General features: G+C 43.6%; 4 protein-coding genes across 7 annotated transcripts in view; all 4 read left to right on the forward strand.

Annotated features, from left to right (window-relative positions):
* The first annotated feature begins 417 nt into the window (after positions 1–417).
* Positions 418–3,748, forward strand: rpl10a (ribosomal protein L10a). Its single transcript, XM_035382866.1, has 6 exons — positions 418–553; positions 1,335–1,406; positions 1,882–1,962; positions 2,405–2,553; positions 2,983–3,155; positions 3,532–3,748. The coding sequence occupies exons 1-6, from the start codon at positions 549–551 to the stop codon at positions 3,700–3,702; spliced, it is 651 nt and encodes a 216-aa protein (XP_035238757.1). The 5' UTR covers positions 418–548; the 3' UTR covers positions 3,703–3,748.
* A 3,324-nt stretch (positions 3,749–7,072) lies between these two features.
* LOC118208459 (inositol 1,4,5-triphosphate receptor associated 2) lies at positions 7,073–19,507 on the forward strand. 2 transcript variants are annotated; one of them, XM_035383166.1, is made up of 16 exons: positions 7,073–7,189; positions 8,855–8,916; positions 9,452–9,513; positions 10,424–10,482; positions 11,159–11,231; positions 12,282–12,354; positions 12,598–12,625; positions 12,882–13,022; positions 13,804–13,935; positions 14,826–14,973; positions 15,289–15,332; positions 15,905–15,952; positions 16,207–16,301; positions 18,598–18,732; positions 18,829–18,960; positions 19,042–19,507. In XM_035383166.1, exons 2-16 carry the CDS (start codon positions 8,885–8,887, stop codon positions 19,184–19,186), a joined length of 1,347 nt encoding a protein of 448 aa, XP_035239057.1. In that variant the 5' UTR covers positions 7,073–7,189; positions 8,855–8,884; the 3' UTR covers positions 19,187–19,507. The 2 variants fall into 2 exon arrangements, with proteins under 2 accessions (XP_035239057.1, XP_035239056.1); XM_035383165.1 differs by lacking the exon at positions 7,073–7,189 and adding an exon at positions 8,443–8,623.
* A 348-nt stretch (positions 19,508–19,855) lies between these two features.
* Positions 19,856–22,938, forward strand: lamtor5 (late endosomal/lysosomal adaptor, MAPK and MTOR activator 5). The gene is made up of 4 exons (XM_035382138.1): positions 19,856–20,018; positions 20,377–20,438; positions 21,063–21,180; positions 22,204–22,938. The coding sequence occupies exons 1-4, from the start codon at positions 19,984–19,986 to the stop codon at positions 22,262–22,264; spliced, it is 276 nt and encodes a 91-aa protein (XP_035238029.1). The 5' UTR covers positions 19,856–19,983; the 3' UTR covers positions 22,265–22,938.
* A 151-nt stretch (positions 22,939–23,089) lies between these two features.
* Positions 23,090–26,286, forward strand: part of slc16a4 (solute carrier family 16 member 4) — a 41,254-nt gene continuing 38,057 nt past the window's right edge. For all 3 annotated transcript variants that reach the window (XM_035382144.1, XM_035382145.1, XM_035382147.1), the window contains exon 1: positions 23,090–25,675. The gene's annotated coding sequence lies outside the window, so the exon portion shown is untranslated. The remainder of the gene's footprint in view (positions 25,676–26,286) is intronic.

Below are 26,286 nucleotides of genomic sequence, written 5' to 3' on the forward strand. Positions count from 1 at the left end.
CATTGTTACTGTGCATTTGGATTCATTTTAAAGTAAACCATCACAAAAAGTGAAACCTAGCGGATATTTCATGAAGCCCGATTACCGATTTCGCTGGATAAATGCACCGAGTAACAATCAGAACAGCTCGTTTTACTTCCTTGTTCCAGATTTGGGAGGGTTCCGGGTTTGGGTTTGACTCAGTGCGGTTGTCCAGCTAACCCAGTAATCCTGCTTTGTGAAACGAAGCCCTGTTCTGGTACAGCTTTAGTATAAAACTAGTGACAATGTAGCATTCAGTATTGACTTTACACCCTACGTTGCGATGATACTTACGTTGTACTGGTGCAACATGATCTAGATATCACCGAGTTATATCTTACACCGTAACTTTGGAATACAGGGTAAAATGTATTATATTCCATTTAGGACGGATTCATCGTGCCACTACCAATATGGCCGCCGCGGAGAACCATTTTAACGTCACATGCGCCTATATGTAGAGCTGAACTTCCGTTGCATCTTTCTCTTTCTTGCTAAGTCCGTGTGGAGTGAAACAGTTAGGCACCATGAGGTGAGACTTTTACCTGCTAAAGTTATATTTCTCGTCTTATTTCAGACATTTACTTGGACTGTTTGATTTTTAGAAGTTTTCAATGATTCTTTTAAGTGGTAGTTTCCTTCGTGGAAGCAAAATTTCAATGTTATTTGAGAATATTGTTGGCTAACGCTAGCTATGCTAGCAAAGTGACGGCTGACGGCCTCTAGCTTGCTGGTCGTCTGGTGAATTTAATCTACTTCCATCGAGTTTCAGACTTGAGATATAAAAGCCGATAAGCCATATTACACTGTTTTTTCCTATATTGTACACATTTTCTGTGGGATATTTTGAAGTTATGAATAGTTTGTACGCTAGCTGTAGTGTAAAATGTAATGACGCGCGGCTTTGGATTGGTGTGGGCGAACTCACATTTACACACCGGCGTTTTGTCTGCAACTAATAGCTGAGCTTGGCTGATTTTGCTCATTGGTGTATTTTGAATAAAAATTTCAAAACGAGGTTGATCACAAGCTGTCATTAATTCTGAACAAGAGCGGCGGTTGTATTCCCACTCCTAGTAGTTGGCTTTACTGTCATTTTCAGCATTTGAAAATGTTCTCGTTTTTATTTTAGGCAGCTAAATGCGTGTTAGTTTTATCTCGCTTTCTCTTATTACATAACGGCCATTAATTTGTTAGTCATACTGTGGTTCTTTCCTTGTTTGAAATCCAATGTAAATATTATCTGGTTTGTGTAGCATTTTTTGTGCCAACTGCTGACGTATTAACTGGTAGTTTTGTCTGCTCTTTTACAGCAAGGTTTCCAGAGACACGCTGTACGAGGCTGTGCGCGAGGTGCAGGCCGGCTCCCAGACCAAGCCACGCAAGTAAGAGCACGTTCCGTTCCTCCATTTTAAACTTTAATCTGTATACATCTCTATCAGCAGTGTGTCTTGAGTTCTGCAGACCATCTCTGCTGCATGACCAGAAGGGATGACTGTGCTTCTGATATGTTCACTGTCAGTATTTTAATGCTCCTGCATCAGTCATGGCATTACTGTAGTTACATTTTCTTGCTTATTGGGTAGTCCATCACTTAACTAGCTTTTTGCCTCATTGTGTGCATTCTTGTATATTCTCTCAAACACTTCTGGTGAGTTGTTAAACTCTGCAGTGCAGGAACGCAGTGAACACCGATCCCTGCTGTATGGGGGGAGTATAAGCTGTGGCTCCAGCAGGCCCAGCCTGGTTCCGCAGGGGTGGCAAGCGATCAGTACACCCCTGAACGCATTTCTCCCGGCTCTGCAGTCCTGTCGGGCCTGGTCTCTGACGATAAGTCTCGTTTTTCCCTCTCCCGTAAAGATTCTTGGAATCGGTGGAGCTCCAGATCAGCCTGAAGAACTACGACCCCCAGAAGGACAAGCGTTTCTCAGGCACCGTCAGGTTCGGCCCCTTCCCGCCTCACCCAGCCTTCAGCCTGTCTGGTCCTGGCCCTGCCCCGTGGTGACATCACTGCTGCATTTAAACATGCGATACGCATGCAGGGCGGGCTCTGAGACCAGCCAGCGCTGAAGCGTTTTGGGTAGTCTGACCGATCCCCCCCTCCAGTGGGGCGGGGTGGCAGACGGACCCCTACCCTGGGTCTTAAAACATGAGGGGAGGTAAAGGGGGCGAGGCTTGGCCCCCAACCCCCCGAGCCGGCCATTTTGTGAATGAAATGGTGTTGCTGGTGGAGTGCACAGGAGAAGCCAGCCGAGGCTCGGGTAAGACATGTCCGTCACCTGGAAGGGGGCGGGTGGAGCACAGTCTCCTCCCTCTTGCTGTGTGTCTGTGCTGATGGCTCTGCCCCCCCCCCCCCCCCCCCCCCCCCCCCCCCCCCCCCCAGGCTGAAGACCACTCCCAGGCCCAAGTTCTCCGTGTGTGTGCTGGGGGACCAGCAGCACTGTGATGAGGCCAAGGCTGCTGAGCTGCCCCACATGGACATCGAGGCCCTGAAAAAACTCAACAAGAACAAAAAGATGGTGAAGAAACTGGGTGAGTCCCCCACCCGCGTGAACTAATTCCATCTTTTTACCTGTCCGGGAAGACACTAGGGCTGGGCCATATGGCCAAAATAATCATTTAATATTTTTCACATTGACAGTATGACTACCATATCGACACTTATCCTTTTTTTAAACCTAATAACAATCACCACCATGTGGGGTATTTGCTTTCTTTCATCTTTTTTTCAATAATCATACCTAATGCGGCAGTAAGCATCCAAACTTCATTTAAAGTGACTGAGCAAATGAGGTTCCTGTACTCTTGTGTGTACTGCTGCTGTTCGTAATGGAAAGCTTGAATAGCTCCAGTCATTTCAGAATTGAAAAGCGCTCTTCATTTCCAGCCTGGTCTACGGGTGGGTTCTGCACAGGAGATGCCCAGCGACTCTTAACCGCGATCACTCGCTCTGTTCCGCAGCCAAGAAGTACGATGCCTTCCTGGCCTCCGAATCGCTGATCAAGCAGATCCCGCGTATCCTGGGCCCCGGGCTGAACAAGGCCGGCAAGTTCCCCTCCCTGCTCACCCACAACGAGAACCTCAACACCAAGGTGGACGAGGTCAAGTCCACCATCAAGTTCCAGATGAAGAAGGTGCGTGTCCCTGTGCAGTCCCCACACAGCTGCAGTCTGCTTGCTTGGGCCTGTACTGAATGGATCATTCTTAGTGACGTGAGGGAGGGGTGAATGCACTGGTGTTGGTTTAATGTATTTGGTAAATATCTAAGTTAAGAGAATCTAAACACTGTTCTCTGCCAGTATTTCAACCTGTGTCCATTTAGCTTAAATTTGGGGGAGGGATCATCTTTCATTGCCTTTTTGAAAAATTCTGTTGCCTGTGAAAAGCTTTTATGAAATGTTGGATATGGACGTCTTTTTCACAAATTTAAGCTGGGTAATATTAACTGCAATATTGAGACATGGCTTATCCTGTGTGGCCCCTAACCCCTTCTTGTGTGGCCCCGTGCAGGTGCTGTGTCTGGCTGTGGCAGTAGGACATGTGAAGATGACTGAGGAGGAACTGGTCTATAACATCCACCTGGCTGTCAACTTCCTGGTGTCCCTGCTGAAGAAGAACTGGCAGAACGTGCGTGCGCTCTACATCAAGAGCACCATGGGAAAGCCCCAGCGTCTCTACTAGAGGCTCCGCCCTTTTCTTACAATAAACCTGAGAAAACTGCCAATCACAGCTCTCTGGGGTTTTATTTTTATTTCTCATTTATTTCTTTATTTGGTCACTGCTGCTCAGTCTTTTCTCAGTCTGGTTTCTCTCTCCAGCCAGACATGTCTGGTGATAAACGTCTTACACCGTGAAATGTGCAGTGTTAAATTCAGCACTATGTCCAGAGTGGACTCTTGGAATTGAATTAACACTGGACATTTCACTACGTGTAAGCTGGAAAGTCTAGTTTGTGGTGAGTAAATGTGGTCGTCATTGAGACTGATGTTAATCAGCCAGTCTATTTAATTCTGGCAGGACAGGAAAATTTTTGCAATTAAGTTTCTGCCCCCATTTTGTACCTTTGAAATCAACTGGTGAATTATGACCCGAGTTTCTTAGACCAGAATGGATAGATAAGCAGCTATGGTACAGTGAAACATCCAGGGTTTTGATATAAAGTCTTCAGCCTGTAGTCAGTCTGAAACGTAGAATCTGAAACGTAGAATTGTGCTCGCTGACTGAAGAGGCTGTTGGTGACTCTTCTCCTGTGTAGATTTTGAAGCGGGTCTTCCAGGAGGATACAGCTGTTAATGCTCAGGATTCTGGGACACCTGGCCGATCACTGCCCTGAAAGGTAGTGCTGTATGTTGGTCTGATTTGAACTAAACGAATATGAATAAATTTGATGGACAATGATTTGAATACTAATGTGGATATAACCTTAAGGGGTAGTTTTTGGGTGAACTGTCCCTTTAACAGCCATCTGGTCAAAGGTCCTTTCTGAAAGACCGGCAGGAGCCACCGGTGGTCTAGGAGGGATGTACACTACATGGCCTAGTTTCTGCACCCCTTCTAATTGGTGGATTTGGCTACGTCAGCAATACCAATAACATCGAGCATGCAGCCATTCAATCTCCATAGATGAACACTGCCTGGAGAATGGGTCGTACTGAAGTGCTCTGTGTGGCACTGTTAAATCAGGAAAGAGGGGTCCAACTCCATATTAATGCCTATGAGTTGTTCAAAAAACACACAAGGGTGTGATGCTTGGGTGTCCACACACTTTTGGCTGTGTAGTGTGTCTTCCTGTACTTAATGGCAACATTCATATCCAAACTAATTAAAAAGCTCATCAACACCTATGTGCACTCTGGCCCTCCAGGAATGGAGTTACCCACCACCAGGTTTATGCAGATAACCATAATGGTGATTACTGGGCTTATTCCTCCATTTAAACCAGCCATAACTGGTAGTGATAGGTATTATTTTGCCGAATGAGCTGAACTGTTTGTTTTTCCCCAGCCCTAGAATTCATTTTGAATGCTAAGAGCGCGAAGAGCGCTTTTCAATTTTGAAGGTTATAAAAACGAAGTTCTGCAAAGGAAATGAAAAAGATACACCTTGCAGCTCGTTTGTAATAATTTGTTCCTTCAAATAGAATTTGAATGGCTAATTTATGCTGAATGATGGTATGCGAATGATATCCGGTCTATTAAACTATCAAGGAACGACTTACCTGCAGCTAAGTAGACCAGCCAGGCATGTATGTTGTGTCAGATTGATGGAGGATTTAAGAATGGGCATCAATCCTCACTGAAACCCAAGGGATGTTTATCTGGCTGTATATTTATTTGTAAGGGATAAATGCCACATTGTTAGGACCCAGCTTCTTTTCGTGGAGTCAAAGTCAGGACAATGCAGGAACTCACCAAGACGACAAACACTTTACTGAAGAAAGTAAACGTTTATTGTAATCACGCTGGCCAGCGGGAAGGTCACTGAAACACAACACAAGTTTGCGGTGCAGCAACCCACCCCACACTGGTCTTCTAGCCTGGTTTAAATACCCTCTGGGGCCCTGACTGGGTACGCATGTCCATCCTATCTGCAAGGGCCTATCTCTTTGTTCCCTAATGACATCTGTTTTGTACATAAACAATTTATGCGATTAGTGTTACCATATGGCGCCTCGATGTCCACCCAGAGATGGCAGAAGTCTGTCCCCTCCCTGCCTCTGACCTCTGAACAATACAATTTACATCCCAGGCCCAAATGACCAGGCTTCACCCATTACACTAAACCAGAGATCAGTACCCACTGGCCTAACTACTTCCGCAGGAGAGAAACCCTGGACCCATAAACATGGTTAAAGACAGTTGTCCATACGACACTTCCAGCAAGCAACACATCCCCAAATGTGCTTTTGTTTCCTTAACAGTCTTGCCAAACAGGAGTTCAAGGTCCAGGAGGTGAAAAGTGCAGGGGTCTGAAAGTAAAAGTCCTGCCATGTGTTTCTTCCTCCCATGAACTCAGCCAGCTGATTTCACCAGTTCTACTTTCTGGCTGAAGAATTGAGCAAATTACAGAGTCCAGGTGATTGGAACAAAATACTGAGGATTACTTGTTTTCTGATCATGGATTTTCTACATGACTGGGAGTTCCCCTTATTTTTGCAACCTGCTAAGTGCTCCCCCCCCCCCACCCCACCCCATCAGCAGGTGAGGGTTCATGGGTGTGGCCTCTCCTGAGCTGGTTTTAGCTCCTGTCCTGCCCATGTCTCTCTCCTAATTGGATTAGCTGCTTCTTTACAGCAGTGCTGTTGAGGAGGCAAAGTCAGCGGCAGCTATGGCTGATCAAAAGGTAGGACTTCTAGCGCTTGATTTTTGTTCCAAGCAGCATTCAGTGCTTGGTTGGGTGATGGTGCTTGGTTGGGTCTTAGCTGATGTGTTGTAGAGACTTGACTGGGGTTTCGCAGTGGATGTGGTCATGGTGGTGAGTGTGGTGGCCGTTGTAGTTGTCACAGTGGGTGCCATGTTTACCTGGGGCTTCAGACTGATGCATCAACTGATTCCTGTACAGCATCTCCAAATGTCTTTCTCTTTTCTCATAAAACTTTACGAGTCTTCTTAAGGACAATATAATTGGAATCATTTCTGCAGCATTATATTACATTTGGCGTTGAAGTACTTTCTAGTGTGAAAGTTTGAATTGATCTCCCCCATTCAAACTGTTTTTTCAAAAATATTTTTGCACAGTATATTGCAGAACAGGAAAAACAATGACACATTTTGGTGGTCAGGATATCCTGCCTGTGCTGACTGTTGACCTTACTGCCTTGTTTCTTGCTCTGTATGCTAAATGTATATAAAGAAGGAAACTGCTTTTGAACGTTTAAACTCTTTCTCACCTGTGGACATCCAGCAACCCTGTGGCATTAAATACACCAGCACCTTTAATGGGCCTGTACACCGGGATTACTGTGCTGTACACTGAAATGTTAAGATCGCAGTTTTGACTCGACTTCATTTAAATTCAGTGAACGCAGTAAACTACTTGATTCATTGAAGAAGAGTCGTCACAACACATTTGTGGCATTCTTCAATTCATGAACTGAATTTCAGTTAATTTACCTGAATTGTCTGACATCATCATATATGGATGAGAATATGAATGTGGAGTATGGAAGGTGAGTGGCGGCTGCTCAGTGTGTGTGTGTGTGTGCATGTGCGTGTGTGTGCGTGTGTGTAGGGAGAGGCTCGGCTCTTGGTGGGAGAATGAGCAGCTGTTAGACCAGCAGTCAAAGTGAGGGGCAGGGTGCAGACGCACTACGTTACCCACGCTGCCGCGGTCCGTAGTTCTTCGGCGTGGAGTTCTGCTGTGTTCAGCCAGTCCAGGGCCCATTGAGCCCAGAGGATCTCAGAGAGCTTCTGAGGAGGTTATTACTGTCTGCGTGTTCAGGTACGGTGAGCACGGTTTACCTTCACGTTTTAAATGGACTGCGCTCTTTCAGGGGTGGTGTGGGGGGTCAGGAGACGTTGCTTCCCCGGTAGGACACTGCCGTTGTACCCTTGAGCCAGGTCCTTAACCTGCATTGCTTCAGTGTAAATCCAGCTGTGTAAATGGATGCAGTGTAAATGCTATGTAAAAAAAAGAGTCGTGTAAGTCGCTCTGGATAAGAGTGTCTGCTGTAATGTAATATAATGCTTAGGGAGTTTACCAGCTGTTCACCAGGCTAAACGAACGATATTACCTTTGAGATTTACCAATCTATCAAAAAGTTATGCTTGCGTTGGCATCATTTAGTATTACAGTTGACAACAAAATATATTTATATTCACTATTAAATATTTGGGGTATATTTTCAGTGTGTTTAATGTGTCAGTTTAGTTGAGGATCAGAAGCATCCTATTTCATCAGCTTCCTATTTTCATAATGTCTCCTGCAGACCTCAGTAAAATACATATTTAAACACATTCACTGTTTAGATTCTGGTAAAACACTAAGAAATTTCAATGGGACGTTATTAATCAAACATACAATCATATGATAATTAATTTTTCCCCCTAAATATGGATAAAATATATATCTTTGCAATAAATTTAATTAATTCTCCCTGTCTGCCTCTTGGATGATTTAGTTCTTCCCGTCTATGAGATACATAATCTACAAAATGCGCTTCACATTTTCCAACACCAACACTTAATCAGTTCTCTGTTTTACTTTTGTTCTATCTAAATTTGTATTTGGCATGACACCCATGAAAATAGATAGGCAATAAATAACCTTAATTGTTAAATACACACAATATAGCAGTAATACTGACAGCTGCTTTCTGTACAGTAACAGTACTGAAAGCCCCCTTCCTATTGCTCCCTCAGCCCCCTGCCCCCCGCCCCCCTCTCTCTCTCTATCTCTCTTTCTCTGTCTCTCTCTCTCACTCTCTCTCTCCCTCCCTCACTCTCTCTCTCTCCCTCTCCGTATGGAGTCAGAGTTTAGCATGACTTTCCCTCCCTCGCGGTCCTGCGTAGTCCTCCAGCGTTCTCGGTCCCTCTCCTCCTTTCCCTGTCTCACCTCACATGACCTGGGGATCCCAGAGTGCACTGCTCCTTCCTCCTCACAGGTAATGAGATCCCTGGAGCATTAACACACCAGACCGGGGGGGGGGGGGGGGCGGGGGGGATATGCGTGGACATTAGTGATAGTATTTCTGTCAGAACCACAGTAACTAATTCTCACTGGGTCTAAATTAGTCAGAGTCAGACGCAACTGGCAGACTGTCAGTCATCTCGTAGTAGATTGTGTGTGTATATGAACACCATTAAATGGGACTCACAAACCCTTCCGTTACCAGGGTTACAGTAATGAACCCGATGGGCTGAGAATGGTGGAGACCCCAAAGACCACCCCACCTGGGTAAGAGCAAACCCTCAGAGTTCTGTCAGATTATGAAAATGATTAAAAACACGACATGGTACAGTCCTTTCCCTATGACTGTATACCAGATAGCAGAATACTGTTTTTATTTTTGTAATGGCCGCTTGACCTGTTTAATCCCATATACTTTTCTTACTCCTTTTGTGTTCATACTCAGTTAAAAACATTGTACGCAACATCAAAACAGTCCAGGGAATATTATTCAGTGTTATCTTACATTAACAGTCAATCCTGAAACTGGCAAGTCATATTTTAATGGCCAGCCAGAATGTAACATTCTAAATAATTGGCACATTTTCCATATGTGTTGGTAATTACAGTACTAGACTGTCTGTGGGCCTGTTTAGGATAGCGGCCAATTTTTTTGCTTACACATACAGAAAACGCTTTCCCTGTGCAAAAAATAACAAATAGGTGCAATGTGCTGGTGAGGCTTTTGTGTTAATGCCCTTGCATGTGTTTCCACACACATGCAGACTCCAGACTGCGATAAACTTTTACGTTTTTGTTACAGTGAACCGGGACTGAACCATTGCACAGGAATCCAGGAGGCAGGCTATCTCAGTACTGGAGCAGGTACATGGATTTACATGAGGAATCAAGCATCGTATTCATGGTCTAACTGCCTGAAAAAAAATTCTTCATACAGTATACCTGCTAATAAATTCACTCATTTCACATGAAAAGCCATTATTGCTACCAATGCTTTTGCCCACTCAGTGTTACATGTGCAGCAAATCACTCCAGTTTGCATTGTGAAGCACTCAAAATGGCGGAACCATGTTAAAGAAATGGGTTGTTATTCGTACATGGATCACTGGATATGGGTGTAGATCCCCTTAAATTAAAATTAAATTAAAGCTGGCAATCTGCACTTCAACCTCACATTCATTGTTTCATTTCAAATCCAGTGTGCCGGAATACAGAGCCAAAACAACAAAAATTGTGTCACTGTCCAAAGATTTATGGACTGCACTGTATGTTTTAAGGCATGTTTTGCCAACGGTGAAGTTAATGCATGGAGTCCATCCATTTATGCATGGGGCCTCGTTGAATGTTTAAAAAAAATGTTGAGGTGAAACAAGTACAGCAGGTTTGGTCTGGAGGAGTTGCTATTGAAGAGGTACCTCACCAAGGCTGAGACTCCAGGTGCAGTTGCCCTTACTGAGGAGAGACCCCGACCCGTGCTGAGATCGCCATCTCGGTCTCGCCGAGAGGAATAGGCGAAGCCAACTTTGAGTTTGATCGATCACACAGGAAGAGGCGGGGCCTTTTTACTGCAAGGGCGGGCCATCTTACAACGCCTCCGCAGCGCCTTTGGAATATAGTACTGAGGATATATTTCACATACTGCCCAGTAGCATACTACTAATACACACTAAACAGTAGGCAGTATGTTAATTAGACAGTACATATGTTGAGGACAGAATAGTTTGGAGGCTGATTCGGACACAGCCCTGGTTATTGTCTGGTCTGTGTTTGTCAGGGAGTGGCTGGACCCCCTGTCCAGTGCAGGAGCCATCCAGGTGTGCCATGAGTAACCAGGTAAGGCACTTCCACCTGTTCTTCATCAGAACCCCGCCACCCCATCTTTGTTCACCCGCTCAAACTATCCAGTAACATGAATGCACTGAAGTCAGTTTCACCAATTTATTTACTGATTGTGCCTGTTTGTCAATGATGTGCACAAGAATTTTAATCTTGAATAAGAACCTTTTTCTCTCTGAAGTTGTAAGGATTCCAGTTTCAGCTAAAAAGCTTGTTTTCCAAAGAGGTATTGTAGTCTTTGAGCCGGCACTGCTGCTTATGACAATGCAAATATAATTGTGCAGGCTAATCATCTCAATAAATGTGTCGATCAGTTTATGAATGAAGAGCGTGTGCACCTGACAATCTAGCTGTGATGTGGATATGTGAAAAGTCAGGTTCAGAAAGTAAAAGTCCTGCCCAGTATTTTGTTCCAATCACCTGGATTTGCTAATTAGCTCAATTCTTCAGCCAGGAGGTAAAACTAATTAGTGACATCAGCTGGCCGGGTTCATGGTTGGAAGAAACACATGACAGGAGTTTTAATTTCCGGCCCCTGGACTTTCTAGCTGTGGTGAGATGTTGGTGTCAGCCTCTGGTGAGATGTGGGTTTCAGCCTGTGGTGATATGTGGGTGTGAGCCTCTGGTGATACGTTGGTGTCGGCCTGACCAGTGAACTTTCCTTATCCCCCAGCCCGCTGAAGAGACGGTGAGGACCAGCGAGCGTGGAGGCCAGCCGGAGGACAGTGAAGTGGACAGTGAGCAAGGTGGAGACTGGGAGGAGAGGCCCCATTCCCTAAGCAGTGCACTGCGCTGCAGAGCCATTATTAAAAACACAGTCCTGAACATCACACTTCCACAGTCATCTGGGCCACTGCCCCATAAAAGCAAAACAGTCCTAACACTTTGGCTTTTCCCTGTTGTGTGACACGGACAGTTCAAGATAGCATCAGCCAATCCAGGAGCTTTGAGATATAGTGTGTCAGTGGCACTGGAACATTTATGTCTCTGTTTTCCAAGACTTTGACAATGTCCTTTCCAGCTGCTACATCCTCTGTTTTAATTGGGTACTTTGTACGAGGTGGGGGCATAAGTCCTATACTGGCTTTCCTGCTAGAAGGTCACATGATAACTTGTTAGGCGCCCAAAGTGGGCGATTGTGGAACGTTCCAGACATTCCCATAGACAATGTAAACAACTTCCAAGGTTTCAAAGTGCTCACCTTCCCAGTTTTAATGCATGCTTGAATTTCGACAATACGTCCATGCCTAATATAGGTCCCTCTGGGTTTAATACTTGGCTCTGATTGATGTGTTCTGGTTTGATGCCTCATGGTCCTGATCAATGTGTTTTGACTTGAGGCCTTGCGGTCCTGATCGATGTGCTGTGCTTTGAGGCCTTGCGGCCCTGATCGATGTTTTCTGGGTGGAGGTCTTGTGGCTCTGATGGATGTGTTCTGCTCCGATGCCTCATGGTCCTGATGGATGTGTTCTGCTCTAATGCTTTGTGGTCCTGATCGATGTGCTCTGCTCCAATGCCTTGTGGTCCTGATCGATGTGCTCTGCTCCAATGCGTTTTGGTCCTGATCGATGTGCTCTGCTCCAATGCCTTGTGGTCCTGATCGATGTGCTCTGCTCCAATGCCTTGTGGTCCTGATCGATGTGCTCTGCTCCAATGCCTTGTGGTCCTGATCGATGTGCTCTGCTCCAATGCCTTGTGGTCTTGATCCATGTGCTCTGCTCCAATGCCTTGTGGTCCTGATCCATGTGCTCTGCTCCAATGCCTTGTGGTCTTGATCCATGTGCTCTGCTTCCCAGAGTTGAGCCAGGAGGACCTGCTTGTGGCCTCCTGGGATGAACTCTCTATCCTGGACAGGCTGGGATTCAACAGGTAGATGAGAACAGATCACCTGGCTTTTGTTGGAATAAAAGTAAAAGCCCAAAGTGCTGAACAAAAAATGATTGCTTAGAACATAACATTAATAATCAACAAGATTTTAAAAGTAATGACACTAAATGAAATAACATGGTGGTTGAATTTGTTGATGCTCTGCCTTTTCACCATGTCTATCTCTCTCTGTCTTTCTGTCTTTCTCTGTCTCTCTCTCTCTCTTTCTCTATCTTTCTCTCACAGTGTGGAGATGACGGAGGATGAGGTGGAGGTTAGGTTGTTCTCTGGATTGATTAGAACTTGATCATTGAATCAGAATATCTGTGTGAAAAGGCACTGCTAGAGTCCTGTGATTTATTTACTTCATTATGATTGATGGCCATTAATGTATGTTGCTAACTCTGTAGCCTGTGCTGATTATTTCTGGCCCTACTTGCACTGATTGGCTCTTGCTGTTGGTCTGCTTGTGATGATTGGCTCTTGTCCTACCTATCCCTGTTGTGCTGATTGGTCGCCCTTTCCTGTAGGGGGCCTTCTCGCAGCTGGCCCTGGCATTCCGCTGTGACCAGTACACCCTAAAGAAGAGGCTTCAGGCAGAGGAACACGCCCGGAACCTGGCGGAGGAGAACGTTCACCTGGAGCTGCAGCGGGGGAGGGAGGTGCTGCAGGTGATGGGGGAGGGGTACAGAGAGACTGGGGGGGAGAATTTAGGGTCTCTTACTGGAGCTGCAGCAGGGGAGGGAGGTGCCGTAGGTAATGGGGGAGGGGTAGAGAGAGACTGGGGGGGGGGGGGGGGATTCTGGAGTTGCAGCAGGGGAGGGGGTGCTGCAGGTAATGGGAGAGGGGTACAGAGAGACTGGGGAGGGGGGGGGGATTTAGGGAGCTGTGAGATATATTCATTAATTATCCTGTAGTGTTTTAGTTTGTAACAGAGCCCTGTAGTGTGTAATCATTGTCTGGTTATTTATGTGTGATCAGTCCCTAAAGCCCCTGTGTGTGTGTGCGTGTGTGTGTGTGCATGTGGGTGTGTGTGTGTGTGTGTGTGTATGTGTGCATGTGTGTGTGCGTGTGTGTGTGTGTGTGTGTTTGTGTTTGTGTGCATGTGTGTGTATGTTTGTGTGTGTGTGCATGTGTGTGAGTGCGTGTGTGTGTGTGTGTTTTGCATGTCTGCCTTTATGTGCGCATGTGTGTGTATGCGTGTGTGTGTGCGTGTGTGTGTGTTTTGCATGTGTGCCTGTATGTGCGCGTATGTGTGTGTGTGTGTGTGTGTGCGTGTGTGTGTGTGTTTTGCATGTGTGCCTGTATGTGCACATGTGTGTGCATGTGTGTGTGTGTGTGTGTGTTTTGCATGTGGGCCTGTATGTGCACGTGTGTGTGTGCGTGTGCGTGTGCGTGTGCGTGTGTGTGCGTGCGTGCATGTGCGTGTGTGTGCGTGTGCGTGTGTGTTAGTCTCTGAAGGCCCTGTGCTTGGACAGTAAGCGCAGTAAGATGCTGCAGAGGCTGGAGCTGTGTCTGAGTATCCTGGGCGGGACAGTGGAACGCATCGCCAACACTGCTGAGCTGCTAGGCGCCGTGCACCAGGTACACTGCAACAGGAAGTGACATCACCAACTAGTGAAAATCAGTACATTTACACTAGCCTACGTGTAAATATGTAATGAAGAGCACTTAGGTTATTAGTGACATGTATTTATTGGGCAGGCATTATTCCTGTATGTTTTCTACCATTAGTTGTTCCCAGTAAATAAATAAAATACATATGTTTTTGTCCTGTCGGTAAATGGCTGTGAGTTTGCTTTTGTGCTGTCAGTCTATGTTTGGGTGTGTTTCTTGCCCTGTCAGTCAATGGCTGTGAGATTTTGTCCTGTCAGTAAATGTCTGAGTGTGTGTTACTGTACTGCTTGTAAATGTCTGAGTGTGTGTTGCTGTACTGCTTGTGAATGTCTGAGTGTGTGTTGCTGTACTGCTTGTGAATGTCTGAGTGTGTGTTGCTGTACTGCTTGTGAATGTCTGAGTGTGTGTTGCTGTACTGCTTGTGAATGTCTGAGTGTGTGTTGCTGTACTGCTTGTGAATGTCTGAGTGTGTGTTGCTGTACTGCTTGTGAATGTCTGAGTGTGTGTTGCTGTACTGCTTGTGAATGTCTGAGTGTGTGTTGCTGTACTGCTTGTGAATGTCTGAGTGTGTGTTGCTGCACTGCTTGTGAATGTCTGAGTGTGTGTTGCTGTACTGCTTGTGAATGTCTGAGTGTGTGTTGCTGTACTGCTTGTGAATGTCTGAGTGTGTGTTGCTGTACTGCTTGTGAATGTCTGAGTGTGTGTTGCTGTACTGCTTGTGAATGTCTGAGTGTGTGTTGCTGTACTGCTTGTGAATGTCTGAGTGTGTGTTGCTGTACTGCTTGTGAATGTCTGAGTGTGTGTTGCTGTACTGCTTGTGAATGGCGGTCAGTTTGATGTGTAACTGTCGGGTTCAGGAGGCTCGGATGAGCCGGGCGGTGGACCTGATGGTGGCTCACGTGGAGAACCTGAAACGGCGCCAAGTTCGCGACAGGGCGGAGCTGGAGGAGACCAGGAAGCAGCTCCAGAGGTGCAGTCGCAGCCGGCAGCTCAGCGACCCCAGAGGTACTGCCCCCTGTGGCCGGGGGGTCTCACTGCTATAGCACAAAAATGAATGCTCAAACACCGCCTTTATTCATAGTGTCTCTGACTGCTGATTGGACCGATTTTGGCGTTTGGCTCATAATGGATAAGAGTTCGATATGGACAGGGAAAACCTGATCCTAGATCAGCACTCCTGCTCTATGATGCTTCTTTAAAACAGGCCTCCCATGTTAGTCTTGTTAAAAATGAGTCATCTGTGGTATATAGACATGAATCTGATCATATGTCAGCTGTAAGTGTGCTGCCTGTGAATTGATGGCACATATCTTATTACAGATGAAAGTGAAATGAGACAGAAGCGCTCTAAAACATCCCAGCAGGTAAGAACACAAGCTTGCATTTGTTATTTACAGCCAACTGTGATGCGATTCAGTGCTTACAGTCACACAACACAGTTCTGAAAAAGACAGGCTAATGTGCAGACATTTGCTTTCCCTGTTTCCTGGATACTTTCCACACTTCCTGCTACTATCCTGCCAACTTAGAAAACAAGATAAAATCATAACCAATATAGGTGATTGATTTATATATTAATTTAGAACCCATTTAACATACTTATTGTACGTTGCTTTGGATTAAAGCTTCTGCCAAATAAATATAATGTCATGTAACCCATAGTAGCGATCTTCAGTCCTGGTACTGGCAGGCTGCAGGGTCTGCTGGTTTTTTTTGTTAGTCAGTATTAATTGATCAATTAAAGCAGTGGACTGAACAGTTATCTCACCTCACCTGGTTTCTTGGGTCTGAATCGGTTGCTGACATTAAGGGGAAAAGCAAAAATCAAATAAAAATTTAAAAAAATGAATAAAGTTCTTCTACTTCAGCACATTTCTCCCTGCCTCATCTGGTGCTTTCCCTCCCACCCCCTCTTCTTGTGCGTCGCTCTAAGCAGGCATCCCGACGCAGAATTAGCATCGCTGTGATTTCCAAACAGCCCAAGGTACGGCTGACCAAATGACCCTGTCACTACAACACACAACACTACTGCATTTAGCAGACACTGAGCTGCTATGCTGCCATGAACAAGCTAGGTCAGAAAATCTGTGATTTTACCTCCCCCTCTCTCCCACACATACACATGCATTTGTGCACAGGGAGCATGTGCGCTCATGCACACACAGAATACAAAAATACTTAGAAAGGAATAAAGGAAAGATTACAGGACTGCTCCTTTTCCCCCTCCTTCTCCTCCAGGCCCAGGGAACAGAGCTGAGCTTGCTGGACATTATCAAGCCCAGCACAGCAGCCCCCAGCCAGCCACCCCTGGAGAGAGAGTCCCTGAGTGGGAGGTACTTGGCAGAACACACACTACCCTGAACACTCACTAATCACACACTACCCTGAACACTCACTAATCACACACTACCCTGAACACACACTAATCACACACTACCCTGAACACACACTAATCACACACTACCCTGAACCCTCACTAATCACACACTACCCTGAACACTCACTAATCACACACTACCCTGAACACTCACTAATCACACACTACCCTGAACACTCTCTAATCACACACTACCCTGAACACTCACTAATCACACACTACCTTGAACACTAACTAATCACACACTACCCTGAACACTCTCTAATCACACACTACCCTGAACATTCCCTAATCACACACTACCCTGAACACACACTAATCACACACTACCCTGAACACTCTCTAATCACACACTACCCTGAACACTCACTAATCACACACTACCCTGAACACTCACTAATCACATACTACCCTGAACCCTCACTAATCACACACTACCCTGAACACTCTCTAATCACACACTACCCTGAACACACATTACCCTGAACCCTCACTAATCACACACTACCCTGAACACTCTCTAATCACACACTACCCTGAACACACACTACCCTGAACACTCACTAATCACACACTACCCTGAACATGCACTAAACACACACAGAACACACACTACCCTGAACACACACTAATCACACACTACCCTGAACACACGCTACCCTGAACATGCACTAAACACACACAGAACACACACTACCCTGAACATACACTACCCTGAACACAGGCTAATCACACACTACCCTTAACATATGCTACCCTGAACACACACTGAACACACACAGAACACACACTACCCTGAACATACACTAAACACACACAGAACACACACTACCCTGAACATACACTAAACACACACAGAACACACACTACCCTGAACATACACTAAACACACACAGAACACACACTACCCTGAACATACGCTACCCTGAACATACACTAAACACACACAGAACACACATTACCCTGAACATACACTAAACATGCAATGAACACACACTACCCTGAACATACACTAAACATGCAATGAACACACACTACCCTGAACATACAGTACTGTGCAAAAGCCTTAGGCACCCTATATTTTTAAATATAATATATAGTATATATTTGGTCTTAGAGGTTTATTTTTTGTTTCCTGCATTAGTGTGTCAGTAGAAAAGAGCAAATTTGAGAGTTCCAAACTTGAATTTTCCAAAAAATGAAATTTTACAAATACATTTTTGTATTTTGTTAAGTAAAGTAATATTTTAAGTAATAGACTACTTTTCAGATAAAAACTTGATCAAGGGTCTCTGGGATTACCTGGAGAGCCAGAAGCAAGCGAAACAGCCAAAATCTGCAGAAGAACTGTGGCAAGTTCTCCAAAATGCTTGGAACAACCTACCAGCCGATATTCTTATAAAACTGCCAGACAGTGTACCTAAGAGAATTGATGTAGTTTTAAAGGCGAAGGGTTGTCACACCAAACATTGATTTTATTTAGTTTTTAACTATTTACTGCTCTTTATATTATTTTTTTCGATATTTATAACCTTTCATTTCATTATTTTTGAAAGCATCTTAGCTGTACAGCATTTTTCTTACAGGTGCCTAAGACTTTTACACAGTACTGTACATTAACACACACTGTCCTGCCTGACCATACACTGTGTTGAACTCACACTGCACTGAGCACACATTATCCTGAACACACACTGCACACACACTACCCCGAACATGCACAAGTTATCAATAGGAGAAGCACAAATTACACAAAAACATATATAGAAAAAAAACATCATTTTTGACCCCATCAATGGAAAGCTGTATCCAACTCATTTAGGCTGATTGTAGATCTCGCTTAGCTCAAACAGATTAGCATTAATTTCATTTGACAACTCAATTTGGTGACATTTACAATCAGGACAAATAGCTGTGCCTTGCCTCTACTTTACTTAAAGAGAAGAACTTAAAGAAATATAAGAGGGATGATTAATCAGCACCACACTGTCCAATGATATTGTACAATTTGCAATGTAGTAATTTATCAAACACCATTATCCAGAGTGACTTGCAGTGACTTACAATAAGGACATTTATCGTGGTGCAACAACATATATACTAATACCTGTCACTGCATGTCTCTATCACCATTTTTTCTCCCCCTTCTCTCTCTCCCTCTTTTCTCTCTCTCTGGCTCTCTCTCTCGCTCTCTCTCTCTCTCTCCCTCCCCCTCCCTTTCTCCCTCTCTATCTCCCTCCCTCTTCCTTTAGACCACACATGTCCACAAAAGAGGACTTGTCAGTCAACAGTCCCCTCCAGACACCAGCTGAGGTGTCCCACATTTCCCAAACAATACATCCCACACCCAGCCCAGAGGAGAGAGGAGAGCCCTTATACCTCCATAGGTATGTGTGTGTCTGTACATGTGTGTCTCTGTGTGTGTCTGTGTGTGTGTGTGTAACTAAATAATATTCTGTGCGGTCTCATTTTTTGCCTTCAAGTCCACAGGATCCCCTGCGCCAGAGGCGGGGACAGAACAGAGGGGTGGGCCAATCAAACCCAGAGGAGAAGAAAGAGGCGGAGCCACAGAGAGAACACGAGCTCAACCGCTGCGATGAATGTGCTGATGACTCGTACGCTGCTCACATACTCTTCCTCTTTACATGCCCACCCACAGTACGCCTCTGTGTGACCATCTCTCTGTATGTCCACAGGTGCACCCTCCGGTCAACACAGCGCCCCCTGCCACCATGGCTGTCTCAGGGCCACCTGATTCTCTTCTGGCTTTATGGAATGACGATTTCTTTCATGATCCTTCTGGGGATTTTTTTCTGGTGTATGCAAGGCCCTCTCCTTTGAATCTGAGCTCCCACAGGACATACAACTGCTCTAGATTGGACACTATGGATTGAATACATAATGACATCCATTTCCTCTATGAAAGTACATAATCTCAGTTACCTAATGAAGTATGGTTCAGTTCAAATCTAACACTGAATAATAATATATTCTTTGTTCACCTTAGCTGTATGTGTTGAAACTGGACTGTTCTCTCAATTTTTCTTTATAACATAAATACAAATAACATTACATGTAGTAGTATTGTTAATTATAAACTAAAATCTTTAAATATATTTAAGATATTAATGTCAAATCAAATATTTCACTTTTTGTAAGTCTTTGTATTAGTATGACACATTATGTTAAAAAATAAACGAAATCTTAGTAAAAACATTTTCTATACGCAAAAATGTCACCTGACTCACTCGGTTTATTTTCCCATTTCCCAAAAACACCGTGTCTGAAAATGACCTGAACATCAATGACTCTCAAACGCTCTGTCACTTTAAAGTGTTACATATCAAACAGAATTTGCGGGACGATGCTCCAAAACCATTGATAAACATGGAACACAATCATTTATTTTTTATTTCTGGTTAAGCTATCACAGTCATAATTATCAGAAACAGTAGCACGCATTAACGCAACGCAATTTTGAGTAATGGCATTTGTAATTTGTCCCTTGCGGGCACCCTTAGAATGAGTGGTCATGTGTGCGGTTGTCAGCTGACAGCACAGGAGGAAGGGAAGAGCAAGAACAGAGAAAATTGAAGGCGAACATCGGTCTTAATATCTGGCTTATTGTACAGACAACAATGGAGTCGACGTTAGAACAGCACCTAGACGACACGTAAGTTTATAATTGTAATTTTACGATCAAAGTGTATCACCATTTTAATTGTAATGTTATCATTTTGTTAGCTAGCGAGCTGACAGGCTAGCAAACTTGTTTTATCCTTATAGCTAATGATCCATGAATTTCTACACATTTCAGTGCAAAAATGGTTGGCTACCGAAGTTAGTCAATTTAATTACTGACAGTTGAGTCAATCTAGAAAGCTAGATGCCTAGATGATTGAGGTGACGCGTATTCACCAAATTACGCAAATAACGTTGCCTGTACAGAAGAGAGTTCTGTGACTGTACACAACACTGGGCTGTTGCCAGCTAAAAGCAGTATTGTTTTTACGTTTTTCACCCTTGTGCAGTATGAAGAATCCTTCCATCGTCGGCGTCCTCTGTACAGATCAACAAGGTCACAATTTAGGATGTAAGTGGAGCGAATTTCAGTTTGAGAGTGCACGGCGGTAATCTAATCTGTTGGTGTCCTTGCATCTAATTTGTCTGCGGAGAACTTGTGAAAGTTGTTTTTCCACTGTTCTTTACAGTCAGTCATACACATAGTATCACATATTTTGAGAACTGCCGTCTCGCGTGCATGTTTTCTTGAAGTACTAGAGTAGAGTGTGTTCTTTCAGAAAAGTGTTTTGTTTGTTTTGGGGACCTATCCAGTAAAACTGTGAAAATAAAACGTATCTGAAGAATTTGCAAACCCCCCTTCCTCAAGAATGTGCTTTCCTCCCCTCAAGTCTGTTTTAAAACGGTTTTTATTGTACCTAATTTGTACTATAATTTAGGCTAATACTGTATTTTAATAATTGATTTGGATCATCTTGTCTTGTGCACTCACTGTTTTCACATTAATAATGAAACCTCATTTGGAGATGCTTGTATATATTTTTTAGTAGTTAATTTATTTTAGGCAAGCGTAATTAAACTCAATTAAAGACTGATACAATGCTGAAGCAGTTTATTTCCATATTGATAGAACAGTGATAGTGTGTGATGGTATGCTCAGGCTGTTGACGTCTGTTTGCTGCCGTCCTGTCTGCAGGCCGGGGGTCTCTCTCGGATGAGCACGGCGGGGTGGTGTCTGTTCTGGCGCGACAGGCAGCGTCGCTGATGAGGGACCCCACCGACACCCCCACCGTGTGCCTGGAGTCCGACTCGGGGTGAGACGATCAGAGGGAACTATGGGAAATGGAGTCTTAGTAATAATTAATCCACTAGGTGACAAATAATAATTTGTAAAGATCGGTGTGTTGCTGAAAACAGACCAAAAATAGCCATGAGCACCATGCAATATATGGAACTGATTTTTTGCTGAATCAGTATATCATTAAATGTTAATCTGAGATTATTCAAACACTGCAGTGGGAGGGCTGTTGGTGGTTGATTCTGTGGCTCTGAGGGGGCTGTATTTTATACACATTTACTGCTTCCGACTGAATTACAAGCTATAAAATGCAGCCACTGTAAACACAGAACCTTGTTTACCACTTTCACCTGTCAAACCTGCATTTAAAATGTGAGGATAAGGAACTCTAATCAGGCTGCTTCCCATATTTCCTCATTTATTAATGTAGTATCTGCTTCGTCAGATTTTTACTTTGTTTCTATATGGTTCCTTTGTGGCCGAAGTCTAGTGGCTCTGTATATGCTGCCCCTAGTGGATGTGACGGAAATGCGCATTCACCTGTGAAGTACAATTTCCAATGAGACCATTTTCAGGCCTGTTCAGGAACGGATTCACTGCATAGGGCTGTTTGTCCTCCTAGGTGCTCTAAACATTTAACAGTGCAGGACTACCTTAGCCTTGTGCTTATTTTGCACTTACCACAGGAACCATCATCACAGTTGGACCATCAAATATTTTGTTTATGAATGAATGAACAAATGAATGAATTGTTGTGTTTATATAGCACTTTTCTTCATGCTCAAAGTGCTTTACAGTGATGAAGGGGAACTCACCTCACCCACGACCAATGTTTCGCACTCACCTGGGTGATGCATGGCAGCCATTTTGCGCCAGAACGCTCACCACACATCGGTTAAGGTGGAGAGGGAGAGAACCGTTTTCACCTTTCAACCACATCAGTCACTGATCCTGGATCAATTTAGACTTGTGTTAAAGTTGTTTCCTGATGTAAATGTTGCTTTTTAACGTGTGGTCATTAAATGTTTCCTCTCTGCAGAAACATCTTGATGAAAACCCATGGGAGCATCACAGTCGCAGTCCACAAAATGGCCTCCTGATGTGGCCGTCGAGGAAAGGCTGATTATTTCTCGCAGTTTGTCATGGCTTAATGTTGCGTGTACTCAAGAGGTCATAGGGTGACGATTCGTGCTGTTTTCTATCCACACAATGCGATTCTGAAGTCAAATCCAACAGAAGAAGCCCTACTTTCTCATCTAACCCAAATTAGCCTGACACTTAATTATTGGAGGATTTTTGTCAGTCTTTGCTTTGGATATAACAATGTCAGACTGTCAAGCCACTGACTGACTAGTTTAATGGTGTTCAGATCATGTATTTAAAAAGTTCCTATTCTCTTTGTAAAGACCTTACTAAAGTCAGCTAATATGATGTACTGTTTAGATGTTTTTGTCTCCCTTCAGTGCTAATGCTTTTGTTTACCAGAAAAGCAAAATCTTAGGACTGAACAAGGAGACTTTGAACTATTGTATGAAATAATGCTTGTGAAATATTTTTCTGAAAACACATTTAATATTTTCTTTAACAATTTATGGCTTTTATTAAAGACTACTGAGGAGACTAGTGTTGAGACTGGTTTCTGGTTGTATGCATTACAGCTTCTGACTGTCTCTCTGAACTATCAGCTGTAAGATCTATTTAAAAATAACGAATGGAAAATATTTGATAACATGAAAAGCAGTTACTTTTTGTAATAAAAAAAGTGTTTGTTATTTCAATTGTAGCTTTTTCTAGATTTGATTCAGCTATTCATAGGAACATCTAGGGCATCATACAGACCCAGATTGGCTGTTCTACTTGATTTTACTTCATATACAATCTGTATTTTTTAAATTTGTTTTGGGGGGGCGGGGGGGGGGGGGTGGCATTCTTGGTGTGTTGTTTTTAAAGTGTAGTTTCATGAACATGAGGTTCAGGGCTTTAAAAAATATTTTACTAGCAATATAAGAAATTACCCTTGAGGTTAAATTGGCATTTACTCTGCATTATGGAAATGGAAAGTACAATTTAAAATATGTGAATGGGCCAAATAAATTTAAATCCAGAACAGTTATCTCTGAGCAAGGACTTACGTCCTGTCCTTCCTGAGAGCTTTTGATCTCCAGGTTTCTCTCAAAATAGAAATGGAAGGAGTAATTTTGTTTCTGTTTGGTGAAACTGATAAAAGTATGAAAAAACAACATTTTGTGGCCTTCACTTGTTGGTGACCACACCTTATTGGTCACTGCCTCTGTGGATACTTCTACTAATCTGAAAGCTATTGGTAGACAATTGGGAAATTAAAGTAAATTTGTTGACCACTGACCACAAGTTTAAATTATCTAACATAAACCTGTCTCATAAACCTGCCTGTAACCTTTGCCCTTCTTGTCCCGCTCAATTTAGTGTTACTTTTAGGGAGGATGTGGTGCAGATATGATCTGCTGGACCAGCTGCAGTGCCACCCTTTCAGCAGCAGAGGGCAGAAAATCCGAAGAGCACTGACGGGATAAGCGCTACCAAACGGTTCAAATACCACCAGACCTTAAGTCCCTGATCAGCACGGGGAGAAGAAACACGCGCCCACATTTAAAAGAAGGCGCTGTTCTTGAGGGGAAATTAGTCGGTAATGCAGAACGATTTTAGTTTTGATTCCTAAGTGGGGCACAAGACACTGCTCCTATGTCCATGACCGTGACCTGAAAGGGTTGCAGTAAATAACGCTGTATGATCCACCAGGATGTCTGTTATGTGGAAACGTCACCAGGGAGTAATGCGATAGTTTGTTGCTCGTGACAATACTCTTGCCATTCTCTTCGCATTCCGTTGGAGAGTAAAGTGTAAATGATTATAATTTCGAAGGAGAAAATAGAAGGCCTATCTTTCTTGGGATTCCTTTACAGTAAGGAGAGGCAACACGTCTTAAAAAGTACACAGGCAGAGGCTAACCCTGCGACAAGCCCAGCCAGCACTGACCGGTTAGAGACGATGCGGTGATTTTAGCCATCGGAGACAATAATTCACAACCGTGGGATGCTCCGCGGAATTCCCGAATGTCACACGTGCTCTATGTGGCGCTGAAACGTTTCTCGCGAACACATTTTCACGGAATTTTTGGGTAAAGTTTTACTTGAAAGGGGATTATTAAGCCGACCTCTTGAGTGTCGAGGGCCATTATTTTCTCCTTTCCCATGTCATGGCAACAGTTTAATACTTCTAATGTCGTTCTGCATTTTGCCCAGAGTTGCAGGCCTGTGTGGTAAGCAATACCCCATAAATCAATGTCACCGTCTTACGAAATACAGTTATAGCCTGGACAGTATTAAATATGTATGGATATTCATGAATGCGTTTGCTATCCTGGATCTGGAGTATAGTCTACTAAAACCGGGAGTAGCCTAACCAGGATTGTTGAATTAGGGGTAACCTAGGCAATATTGAAATGTCCATTAGGCTATAACATCGTCCATACCACCTGTTTGCCAGTTAGTCTAAAGCCTGCACCTCAGTTTTGAGCCTGTAAATGTTTTCATTTGGAATGGCGAAGACTCCCTGCGTCTAATCTACGGCATTCTCATCTTCTAAAATGTGTTTTGTCTGGTTGAAGAAGATTTCGATATCGTTTTTTAAAATATATTTCGGGACAATAATTTATAATGAAATGCGTGTTAAGTATTAAGCCAATAGTATGCTAAGCGAGACCTGTACAAAAATATATTTTTAACTAATCGTTTACATGAGCGGATTAACCGTGTTTTAACAAAAAATAAATGAAAAATAATAAAGATGAAAAGGCAAGTTTAATTTTCTCCTCTTTAAATTGTTATATTTTATGCCATATCGGATTCATGGCCGTTCAATACCACAACAATTTTGGGGTTTAGGCTAATTTGGTATTCCATACCATAACATAGCCTATTTCCGTTTGTTTAACGGTTTCATGAGACAATTAAAACTCTTCGCTAACTAACACTGTAGGCTACTTTACGCTGTCCTTTTGAACTTGTGTCGTAGGACATCTGAACTGACAGAATGTGGAGAAGCATTTGTAACTTTAATTTATGACTGCGTTCAGAATGAGAATTCGGCTTTTTTTGCACAGAGAAGTTAGTAGCCATCGTTTCGACATCACGTGACTGCCACTCTGGAGGGTGCTTTGAGGCTTCCTGTGACCTTACTGACTCGTGCAGGGTGTCGCTGACATGTTAAATAGCAACAGGCAAATTCCAGGACGTTCCAATACTGCTGCACTGCATCGTTCCCGCGAGGAGGATTTGACTAAGAAACATTTCACTGAGTTTTGCTGGCGGGCTGTTCCGTTATGAACGAGCAGGAGGAGGCAGAGTGAATCAGCAATGGGATGGAGCTCCAGCCACCGGACACGGACCAGCAGTTACAAGCATCCCGAGACATTTGTGTGAATTGTTCAGTGTTTTATCAAAGCCTTTATTGGTGTACTATATCAAATGCAGGTAAGTGTCCACTAGAAACAATATAGGCCTAATGGTTGCTGTTGTTATGATCAGGATTAGTCTTTTGTGTGGCTAGTGTAGCCTGTGTATAGGTAATGCTGAATAAAATTACAGTTTACAAAAGTTTCGTAAACATTCACTGCGCTACAAGAATAGTTTTTGTGTAGAGTTCGTCGCGCAAGCTAAACCAGAGAATTATCGGAATATTCTGTATGGTGCCAAACTTGTAACCTGTCACGAAATCAAAATATCAGGCAAGGCAACAAGTTTTTTAGACTGGAATAATTAATGGATTCCTTTAAAATAATACAAACATTTTCCGTCGTCGATGGTCAGGCATAGTAGCTACTCGAAATAGTATAAGTATTCGTTGTAATTTGGTCGTCTTTTGATTTCTAATTTTGACATTTTCTTTTTAAATACAAATGTGTTATATTTAAACAATAATCATCACCGTTTGAATGTACGCCTGCTATTGTCTTAATTTTAAAATGACTTAGTGGCCGCGTACATCATTGTACACCAAGAGCTTTAGATCAGAGATTGATATTTTATTACCCTACCGATTTAGGATCACAGGCAGTGGTTGCGGTAGTATTACTTGCGCGGAT

Source organism: Anguilla anguilla, chromosome 11, assembly GCF_013347855.1.
Source record: "Anguilla anguilla isolate fAngAng1 chromosome 11, fAngAng1.pri, whole genome shotgun sequence".
Lineage (NCBI taxonomy): Eukaryota > Metazoa > Chordata > Actinopteri > Anguilliformes > Anguillidae > Anguilla > Anguilla anguilla.

Excerpts from the sequence above, each read along its gene's own strand:
- rpl10a (XM_035382866.1), top strand. Across the intron at positions 1,963-2,404 it reads CGTTTCTCAGGCACCGTCAG|GCTGAAGACCACTCCCAGGC; the intron begins GTTCGGCCCCTT and ends CCCCCCCCCCAG. Across the intron at positions 3,156-3,531 it reads TCAAGTTCCAGATGAAGAAG|GTGCTGTGTCTGGCTGTGGC; the intron begins GTGCGTGTCCCT and ends GGCCCCGTGCAG.
- LOC118208459 (XM_035383165.1), top strand. The coding sequence starts at position 8,483 with ATGGAGTCAGAGTTTAGCATGACTTTCCCTCCCTCGCGGTCCTGCGTA. Across the intron at positions 9,514-10,423 it reads CTATCTCAGTACTGGAGCAG|GGAGTGGCTGGACCCCCTGT; the intron begins GTACATGGATTT and ends TGTGTTTGTCAG. Across the intron at positions 18,961-19,041 it reads GATGAATGTGCTGATGACTC|GTGCACCCTCCGGTCAACAC; the intron begins GTACGCTGCTCA and ends GTATGTCCACAG.
- lamtor5 (XM_035382138.1), top strand. The coding sequence starts at position 19,984 with ATGGAGTCGACGTTAGAACAGCACCTAGACGACAC. Across the intron at positions 20,019-20,376 it reads GAACAGCACCTAGACGACAC|TATGAAGAATCCTTCCATCG; the intron begins GTAAGTTTATAA and ends ACCCTTGTGCAG. Across the intron at positions 20,439-21,062 it reads ACAAGGTCACAATTTAGGAT|GCCGGGGGTCTCTCTCGGAT; the intron begins GTAAGTGGAGCG and ends TCCTGTCTGCAG.